The sequence below is a fragment of the Sminthopsis crassicaudata genome, chromosome 2 (genome assembly GCF_048593235.1).
Source record: "Sminthopsis crassicaudata isolate SCR6 chromosome 2, ASM4859323v1, whole genome shotgun sequence".
In the NCBI taxonomy this organism is placed as follows: Eukaryota; Metazoa; Chordata; class Mammalia; order Dasyuromorphia; family Dasyuridae; genus Sminthopsis; species Sminthopsis crassicaudata.
The window spans coordinates 272,865,220-272,875,856 of record NC_133618.1 but is presented as its reverse complement, the minus strand read 5'-3'; the positions used below and the strand labels follow the sequence as shown (position 1 = coordinate 272,875,856).

Here is a 10,637-nt window from a genome sequence, read left to right as displayed (position 1 = left end):
GAACCTGGAGTGCAAAAATTAAATAGCCTCTACCCTCAAGGAACTTTTGTTCTTCTTGGAGAATTATGTATACAAATATATTTAAAGTAAATTTCAGGGAGAAGGCATTAACAGCTGGAAAGAGAGAGGGTGACAGGGAAGATAAGGAAAGGCCTTGAGAAAAAGGAAGCACTTGATCTAAACTTTGAAAACAGCTAGGAGTTGTATTTTTAATGGTTCACACCATAAAGGATAAACTACAAACTTGAAAATGGAATATTAGGAAAAAGAAAAAAAAAAAATCTGCAAATCAGGCACTTTGGACCAGAAGGCTTGAAAAGAGAACTGTGTGTGTGTGTGTGTGTGTGTATACATATGTATATATATATATATAAAACAAGCCTAGAAGGGTAGGTGTTATATATATATATAACAAGCCTAGAAGGGTAGGTGAGAGAGATATTATGAAAAAACATGTGTCAAAATAGAGGTTACAGTCCAGAGTTTGAAAGGCCAGGAATTTTTTATCAGGAATATTGCTTTGGCAGCTGTATGTCAAAACTGCCTCAAGGAACTATGAAATACTAAAGATTTTCTTGTTTATGTGGGCCTTGTCAATGACACATTAAAAATAATTTTTGAGGATTCCACAGCAAGGGTTTTGCCAAAGTTTTGTTTATACTTAAAAGTTCTACCAATAGAAAAGTTGAGAACTACTGGGCTATAGCAGCAACTCAAGGGAGAGACTATTCAAACCTTATCTAAAGTCAGTTCAATTGAGAGTGGAAGTAAGCCAAGACATAACAATTTATGTCCTTGGCAAGAATTGTCACCCAGGTGTCAAAACTGACAATATCTGCATGTTAAAGATTATAAAGCACTTTCATTTCTCTGGCCTAACATTGTTTTGCACATACATAAATACAGTGAAGAAATAGGTTAGCACTTTGTCCAGTGTCCACAGCTAAGTTACTAAATAACTGGGATTTGAACTCTGGTTTCCTCTCAAGTCTAGCATTTTACATTTATGCTACACAGCTTCATGTCAGAATTGTCATTTTGAGAAAAATTATAACTCAGCATTCCATTCTATTAGCCAAAGAAATAAATAGAACTGAATTTACTAGTAAAGCCTAAGTGGGAGACTACAAGTTTCTAATAAATATTGAATCTTCTGAACAGTCAAAAGAGTAGTTTTCCACAAACTATATCTTTGTAAGACTGTAGTAGTTGTCCTTTGTGTAATCCAGCAAAAAACATTCTTCCTCTGAAATAATTTTTTAATATCTCACATAGTCAAGATATGATAGCCATGGATACTTAAATTCTCTGTAAGCAGAATACAAGCTCTAACAGTCCTGCTATGATAGAACACATCCCTCTACAGTCTGTTTATAAAATATATGTCTACTGTCCAATCAGCCAGCCTAATTTGTTGGAGTTTATCACTTGTTTCGCTGTAAGATGGCTTTTTTTGGCCATGGACTTTATGAAGCTAGTCTTTTAAAGGCTAGGAGATGGTTTTGATTTGCTGAAAGGGAGAATCCACAATGAAAACACTTTTTTTTGATAATTGAAATAAAATGCTATCATGTGATATGCAATATGCATTTTAATATATTTAAGGAAGAAAAGTATTGTCTTTATATGGAAAAAGCAAGGATCGTGTGACACTGGCACAAGCTGAGTATATTATCTTCCTCTTATGTTTCTTCCCATATACACTGGCTGCTGGGGATTTCGCCTCATGTTCACTGTGAAGGTACAAGTAAAATCGGACTAAGATACACATCTATACTTAAATCTCTGATCATTAAAACAAGCTAGAATTCTATCATGGGAGGGAATATTGAAAGGGAGCTAGCCCATGAAAACAGCAGATTTGGTAATTAGCAAATACATATCCAAGCATATCCTCTTTTTCCCTACCTTATAATATACAGTGCTTAGATATTATGGAGTGGGCACAAAGACAACTCTGTCTTCAAATAATTCATATGTTTGGAGACAGCTTTTCAAAGTTTGGAAAGTACCTTCCATGCATTGATTCATTTGCTCACAACAGTCATGTGAGACTGAAGCTATTGATTTTAAAGAAAAAATGAAGATAGAAGATGGTGCCTGAGGTCCCTCCCACGGCTAGTGTCATAGGCAGAATTTGAATTCAAATGTTCCCGACTCCAAACTAGTTATCTCCACCATACCAGGATCTTATAGACTCTATCCAGAACCTTGTTTTAGGGTGCTTGCTCCCAAATTCCACTTAAAATCTTTTACTTCCCTTTTAAAAGAGGCATGAAGATGAAAGATTTATGGGCAGGTCTAAATAAATGCCTTACTGGTACAACTATAACATTAAAAACTAGACTAATTTTAATTACTTCTGCAAGACAGTGATTTGTGGGGCTGGCAATTGAGAATTCTTGGAATCTTAGAAAGGGATAGATATGCAGTTTTTAAGCAAAGTACAGAATGCACTGAAATAGGGAAAAATTGGAATCAGAAACTAGGAAAATGTGGAATGGAGAGAGAACTGAAACTGGGAGACCAATTCACCACTGTAGCCCAAGCAAGAAGTGATGGTGTCCTGGTAACTATGAATGGACAGTATGTAAAGGACAAGTAATCTAGAAAAAAATTATAAAAAATTTTTAGCATCAATATATGGGATGAACAAGAGAAAGTAACCAAGGTTGTAAACATAGGTGACTAGAAATATGATTATTATATATTAATATATACAATATATTACATATAATTCATACCTTCAATAATACTAGGGATATTTTAAAAAGGAAAGAATTGAGGGAAGAGGGTAGATGGAGTTCTGTTTTGGATATGTTAAGTTTAAGATAGCTATGGATCAACCAATCTGAACTATCCAACAAGGGGAGGAGATATGAATCTAGAATTCAGGAGATTAGAGTTGGATGAATGAACTATTTGGAGAGAGATGTGAATCCATAAGATTCACATCTTATGAGATCACTAAACAAGGAAATAAGCATTAAGTATCTACCATGCTATGTGCTTTATAAATATCCTGGAAGGTTAGAAGCTATTACTATCATTCCCCAATTTACAATTAAAGAAAATGAGTATTCAGAAGTTCAGTGACTTGTCCAGAGACACATAACTAGGTCAAGGCCTGATTTTAATTCAGTTCTTTCTCACTCCAGCCTCAGCTCTCTGTCCACTGTGCCATTTAGCTGCCTTTAATAATAAAGTGGGGCCAGTACAAAGCCCTGAAGGACACCTACAATAAATGAACATGACATGAAGATCCAGAAGTATTATGAATGTTTCAGATATACCAATATATATAGCATTAAATTAATAAGATTAATTAGTATAAAGTAAAATGAAGCTAAGAGCTTCATTAAAAACAAAAAATGTTTTTTATTGAGGAAAACCTGATCATTCTAATGGCAGTTTCAACTTGGCTCTTCCCTTACAGACCTCTTTTCCTTCACAAGTTGAATTGATTTCTCTGAAAAGTGATCAAAAATTAAGCCAAAAGATTAACAGCAATCCAGACAACACTACCTATACACCCTCACTTTATTCATAAAATTATATCCTTTCCTGCTAGTGTCTAAATTAAGTCCATTCAGAGTTTTCCAGGTTACCTGCCAAGATTAAGGGAATAGCATTACATTTCCTGGAATATCCCAATAACAAGGAAACAACTAAATTGGCTCATAAATGTGCTCCTGGACTGATTTCAGAATAAGTACCAAAACAGTAATACAATGGAACCACTGTACTGCACATACATTCCACCTGGAAATGAGTTTGTCAATCAAATGGATAGTGCCACTGTTTGTTTTGATCCCTAGGAAGACATATCCATTCATTTACTATCTCAATGCCCACATATCCAGGGCATCAGTGAAAAAAAAAAGAAACAAGAAGAGGGGAAAAAAGGAAAGGGGACTCCACGATATCTGAAAACAGGAAATAGTCAGGTTTTGTACTTTCTTAGGACTTTGCTTTATCATCCTCTTGAAAAAACACCTAGCCAAAATGTTTTTAATGCCTTTATTTCAATTGAATCAATGTTCTTCATAACCTAAGCTAAAAATTTCTGAGTACTAAATCAGTATTCCATTCCATTAAGAAACTACTGAAAGAAGGTTAGGTTCCACAAAACTTTGTACTTAGTATTTTTTCTGGGAAACTCAATCAGGTTTTATTTTTCAAGACAATAACTCACACCCGTATAAAACCCTTTTAAGTTTTGCAAAACAGTTTGTAAATTAGGTAAGTGAATAAAGTTACCATTGGGCCCATTCTGAATGGGTCTAGTCCAAACTAGAACTAGGTAACTCCTTCAAAACAGCTATAATAAGACACTCCTTTCTATCAATAGCAAAGGTGCTAGAAAAATAAAAGGATCTACCAAATGTGCAGATGTTTTTAACCTCAAAGCAACAAACTACTAAATTGCATTAAAAAAGAAATACATATACATTATTACAGAAAAGACGAATTAATCTATATTTATTTCAGCAGCAATTGATTTATAATTCTATTAAAAACAAAACATATAATCCTTAATTCAAATAATGCCAAATGTTGGGAAAAAAGAAAAAAGAAAGAGATAGTCTGGAGAAATATCATACAAAACAATCCTAAAAAGAAAACAAATTCAACAAAAAATTGGTTTTTTTATTGAGGAAAACCTGATCATTCTAATGGCAGTTTTACCTTGGCTCTTCACTTACAGACCTCTTTTCCTTCACGAGTTGAATCAACTTCTCTGAAAATAGTGATCAAAAAGATTTCCTACTACCTTGAGAGAACACAGTTCTACGGGTCAGGTACAAAATTTAATTACAACCATCAATCTGGGGTTTATGGAAAAATAGTTGATATGTATCTGTTGGCATATTAATGAAAAAGGTACAACTATATTATGATCAGTTCGTTTAAGTTTTCAGGTAATGTTGAATATGCTACAGGATAAAGTTAAATATGCAAAAAAAAAAAGATAGTGCAATCACATTTTTCTTCATTAATAAGTGAGCCCAACTTATTTTCCAGATCATTTCTAGCTGAAGAGAAACCAACAAACAGTCTAGAATGGGTAGACTACTATAGTGGAGAAAGTTGGGAGCTATAAGGATACCAAAGCAACCCAACTACTTTTTTTGAGTTACAAGTCCCCAAACCATTCCTTCGAAAACAAAACAAAATTAATAACAAAAAACCCCCACTATAATTCATGGTTTTGAGGTAAACTGAATTCACTTTATACAGTTTATTAACCAATTTGTCATTCTTGTTTTAAAGAAATGTCAATGTTTAACTTGTAAATTATATATAATTTCTCCCAAATAAATGGAACAAACACTGAGGTGATAAATGAAGATGCAGCCTTGTAATGGGAATGTGATGCTACAATTTTTTTTTTAATTTTAAATCATAAACTTATAGAAAGTGTTTCTGGAAAATGCAGCATGAACTGGGACTACAAAACATATCTCTGTATAGCAATCATTTGGACAAAAATTAAGTTCTTTTATCTAAAAAAAAAAAAAAGTAACTGTTCTGCATTTAGATTTTATGATTTTAAGAATCATAATCTCCCAAAGCAAAAAGGAGCCAAAAAGTTATTTATCACTACCCTTACTTTAAGGATTTTGTTTTTGATCCTGGCCTGTGATTTCATCTGATGCATATAGGCACATGCTCTACAACTTCTAGAATATCAAGCAGTTGCCCTGAGAGCTTTGAGAGGTTGGGCCACCTGCCCAGAGGGATGTGTTATGACTAGACATTATCTTTATGTAACTTTTTCTATAGAACTTTTAACTGGAATAACAGAAGCAAAAACAAATAATCTTCCCAAACTCTAACCCTCCCTATCCCACCCCAGAGTATATAGATACTCTCTCCCCTCCATTGCTGTCTTTGGCAATGCTTAAAAATCCTGAAAGCAGAAGTCTGCTTGAGTGGAGCAAGAAGAATGTATAACAATTTTAAGGGTTTTGCAACGCAACCTCAGCCTGTGTACCAAGGAGAAGAACCCCAAAGGGAAGACTTAATTATTTATATCAATCTGCTTCACAAGGGAAAAGAGCAAGAACTTGAAACCAAATGACAAGAATCTGTTTCACTTCTCTGTCCTTGCCTTCTCTTTGCTTAGAGTGGGTTATTGGGGCAAAGAAATTTCAAACACTGAAAGGTAGTATGAGTGATTCAGGAAGAACTGGAGGATGTAGCAGATAAAAGAATTTCCAGATAAAGGCAGCAACAACATCTTTAACTGTCAATGAGTTTCTTTGCTCTGGCATTGGCATTATCAATACGATCTTTGTTAGTATCAGCCTGAAATGGAAAGGGGAAAAAAGTCAAGTACAACAATGTAACATGGACATAAAAAAATCATTTGAAGGAGTTACTTTCTTCTTGTCTCACAGTTCAAATCTTTGTCAGAAAGGTATGGAACTGATTCATCTTGAATAAAGCAACATAATGTCATAAAGTATATATTCTTGAATGTCTCCACAAGATGGGAGGCTTACCACGGATTTAGGGAATTTCAATCTCAATGCCTTCAGACCTATTTTCCCCCCAGTGGTTTCTATCAATACCTCCTTCATCAAGTCTCCCTTTGTCTCCTACTCAGCCCCCCACTTTCTCAAAGGACCTCTTTGACATATCTGAATCACATCATTTGTCCCCTGATTTATTATATACTGTTATTTTGGTTTATAATAGTTATTATTACCTACCCATCAAATCATCATGCTGTAAAGATGGTATCTTATTGGAATCTTCCCATAACACTCTACCACAAAGTCAGATATTCAATAACTATTATGGAAAAAATGGAGAGGCTTTGAGAATCTTACCTTCTCAGTGATTTTTTCTATTTGCTTGTTCTGAAAGTCAATCTCATTGCCCATGTCTATAGCCATGGTTTTCAAATTTCCCAGGATACTGCCCACCTGAGACAAATTTTCTTCCATTTCATCTTCTCTGGCATCATTAGTTATCCTATTACAGAGACAATAAAATGTTACCACTGAATTTGTAATCTGCCTCAAAAAACTGGAAAACTGTAAAAACTGATTTCTTAAAAAGAAGAAACTAACTTTTCATTTTCAAAAACACCTTAATTGATTGGATTGTAAACACTCTGACATCAGTTTTCTTTTCATTATAGATTAAGTATATATTAAGTGAGTGGTCATTCTGAAAAATTGACAGTAGTGAAACTCACAGTATTAGTAGAAATAAAATATATCTTTCTTATGTATATGTGTACTTAAAAGCAAATTTCTAACATAGTTACCTTTTTTCCCTTTTTTTTAAATTAAAGCTTTTTATTTTCAAATCATGAATGGATAATTTTTCAACAATGATCCTTGTAAAACTTTGTGTTCCAAAATTTCTCCTCCTTCCCCCTTCCCCTAATCTCCTCCCCTCAATGGCAAATAATCCAATATATGTTAAATATGTTAAAAATATGCTAACATAACTACCTTAATGCCATCTAAGAAACCATGCAAAGTTATTCTAACAAAGAAAGGAAACTCAATGTCCTGAGTGAAAAGACATGAGGTTATATGTAATGGAAGGCTGGGGGGGTAAGAGAGGAAATTGTTTTTTAAAAAATAAGAGAAATGGGGAAAGTTATTGGGAGAAACAGATATACCGTTTAATGTATCCACCACTGGTTGCTCCTGCAGCTGTCTGCTGAGGTTGACCATTTGTCATACGACCTGGCTGTTTAGAAACTACATTACCAGGTGAATTGTCTCCACCTTCAGACCATGTTGCCTTATAAGCTTTGCCAGACTCAAAATTTGCTGACCTATACAAAAAAAAAAAAAAAAAAAAATTAAATAGCAAATCAGATTGAGAGGAAATTATGTGAAAGAGTCTACATCTTGTTTAGCTTGCCGTATTACTGATGTATAGTCAAGTAGAGTGCTATTAAGAGTATACTTGATATTCCATTAAAATAAACACTCAATCCAAGCATCTAATTAAATTCTACTATAATATATAAATGTCATTCATAATTCTCATGAGAATCCACAAGCTACAAAGAGAACTAACAAATCTGAAAGGTTAGGATAACCAGTGTGGGGCTCACTTCTTAGTTAACTACCCTAAAGATCAATAACCCTAGCACATGGCAGAGAAAGTGAAAACTGTTAAGAATAGTTTATCTAGACCATAATATGAAAGAGGAAGAACACAGATAAGTTAAAGACAATGTTAACACTCAATTTCATTAAACTTTTTCTCTACCAAACTTTTACTGGAGCTAATAACAAGTGATATAATTGTCTGGCTGGTTTGTTTCTAACTTCTATTGAGATGAAAGTTTCAGGAGATATTAAATGAGTCCCCAACATAATCATGGAATCATCTAATATTTCAACTAAATAAGTAATCTTGGTAAACAAAAAAAAGTGCAAATTACTCATTTAATTTATTTATTTGCTGATGCTATTGAGGTTAAGTGACTTTGCCCAGGGTCACACAGGCAGGAAGTGTTAAGTGTCTGAGACCAGATATGAACTCAGGTCCTCCTGACTTCAGGGTTGGTGCTCCATCCACTGCACCACCTAGCTGCCCCTTCCCCATTTTATTTAAGAGAAATCCTAAGGGCCAGAGAAGCTATGATTTGTAGTTATTCAGATAACCAATAGCAAAATTTGACTTGAAACCAATATAATGGGCTTGAAACTAAGATTGTTTATCAGTTCAAGGTTTTTTTTTGGTTTGTTTGTTTTTTTAACTACACCAGGTTTTCTTTCAGAGGTGAGCAGACACAAATAATGAATGACATGAAAAAATGTTTGCAAACCTTACAGCACTATACAAATATTTACAATGGATAAATTTACTTGGCTAAAGTTTTTAGATATAATAGCTTATTCTTCCTGATTCATTTTTCTCCCTATTCAATCAAATATTTAGTTAACATTGACTATATGCTAGAAACTACTATGTTACATGATATAGAAATAAAATTATTCTTGTCTGAGTTTACATTTTATCCAATGATCTGAAACCCAAATCTTTTATAAAATCTTTTCTAAACGTGATTGATAGTCTATCAGAGTATACTTTTATTATACCTGCACCTGAGAATGATGAGGACATAGGGCTTAATAAAACGCTTGCTAAATGGTAAAGCCTATTTAGAGGGTTTCATAATAATGACTCCTAATACTAAAAACTTTCTAACCCTTTTACAGGGTGAAGGAAAAGTTAAAATAGTAGTGTTTACATAAGCAGATATTCTTTGTGGAATGTACTACTTGACAATCTAGCAAAAACTTTAGAATCCTTCTCAGAATAATGTTTTTAAATATACAGAAGATTATTAAGAAAAATTTTATTATTAAGAGATTATAAAAACCAATTATACTAAGTTATCAAAAATCTTTTTTAAATTAAAGACTCCAGGTTTCTAAGTTTCACCAAGAGTTTTCACAAAATAACATGGGCTATTTCATTTGATCTTCCTAACAACCCAGTCAAGCTTTTGTATATGGCCTTTTTTGAGGTTCTGCTTTGCTAAAAATGAAATGGAAGTTTCTGGAGATAGTCTTTGCCTCTTTGGTATACTTCAAATTATTCTCTAATAAGGAAATTTTAAAATGTTATAGGCAGAGAAAAGATTAAGACAGTATAGTTTGACTAATCCTAAATGCACCTTGGGGTTCACTGCTGAAAGAACTATAATTTTAAATGTATTATAATCTTTATGCCTTAATACAAATGTGTTCTGTTTTAGAATAGGATGAAAAAAGTGAAGCAAATGTTTTAAAAATATCAAAAATTAAAATTTGAAGTATGTGTCTATATGCCATGTGTCTATATGCCTTTTTTGTTTGTTTGTTTTCCCCAGTTACATATAAAAGAACATTTTGTTGTTGTTGTTATACATATACATTCAATTCCTTACATATTTTCATGTGAATCATGTTGAGAAAGAAAAATCAGAACAAAAGGAAAAAACACAAGGAAAAAAAAAAAGGGAACACAGCATGTGCTGTGATTTACATTAAATCTCCACAGTTCTCTCTCTGGATGGAGATGGTATTTGCTATCCAAATTTTATTGGAATTACCTTGGATCACTGAACACCAAGAAGATATCAAGCCTATCATAGCTGATTATTATGTTTTCCTGGTTCTGCTTGTTTCATTCAGATCTTTCCAGATCTTTCTAAAATCAGCCTGTTCATCATTTTTTATAAAACAATGATATTCCATTATTTTCATATACCATAACTCATTCAGCCATTCCCCAACTGATGGGCATCTGCTGATTTTTCAATTCCTTGCCACTACAAAAATTTTTGCACATATAAGTTCTTTTACCTCTTTTATGATTTCTTTGGGATACAGACCAAGTAGTACATTCCAATTTTCTTTAAGAGTTTGAATGAAAAAGTTTATTTTGATCCCCTTAAAGCCAAAATTATTAAGTCCAATAATATTCCTCTTAAAGAACATATAGTCCAACAATACTGTCAGAAACTTTATAACAGGAGGTATAAATAATATAGCAAGAATAAGCAAATGGGGAGAATATAGCATGAATAATTATTAAAAATCAAAAAAACTTTAAATTTGATATAAAACATAATATGTGTGTTTGTGTGTGTGTGTGGGCATCTTGGG

The 10,637-nt window shown here is 33.2% G+C and overlaps 1 protein-coding gene across 2 annotated transcripts in view; it reads right to left on the bottom strand.

Moving 5' to 3' along the window:
* Positions 1-4,455: 4,455 nt before the first annotated feature.
* The window catches only part of SNAP23 (synaptosome associated protein 23), a 49,284-nt gene continuing 43,102 nt past the window's right edge, over positions 4,456-10,637 (bottom strand). For both annotated transcript variants that reach the window (XM_074289390.1, XM_074289391.1), the window contains exons 6-8: positions 7,646-7,804; positions 6,840-6,984; positions 4,456-6,312 (exon numbers count right to left, since the gene is read on the bottom strand). In XM_074289390.1, coding sequence (XP_074145491.1) covers positions 6,247-6,312; positions 6,840-6,984; positions 7,646-7,804 — 370 coding nt within the window. In that variant the 3' untranslated portion in view covers positions 4,456-6,246. The remainder of the gene's footprint in view (positions 6,313-6,839; positions 6,985-7,645; positions 7,805-10,637) is intronic.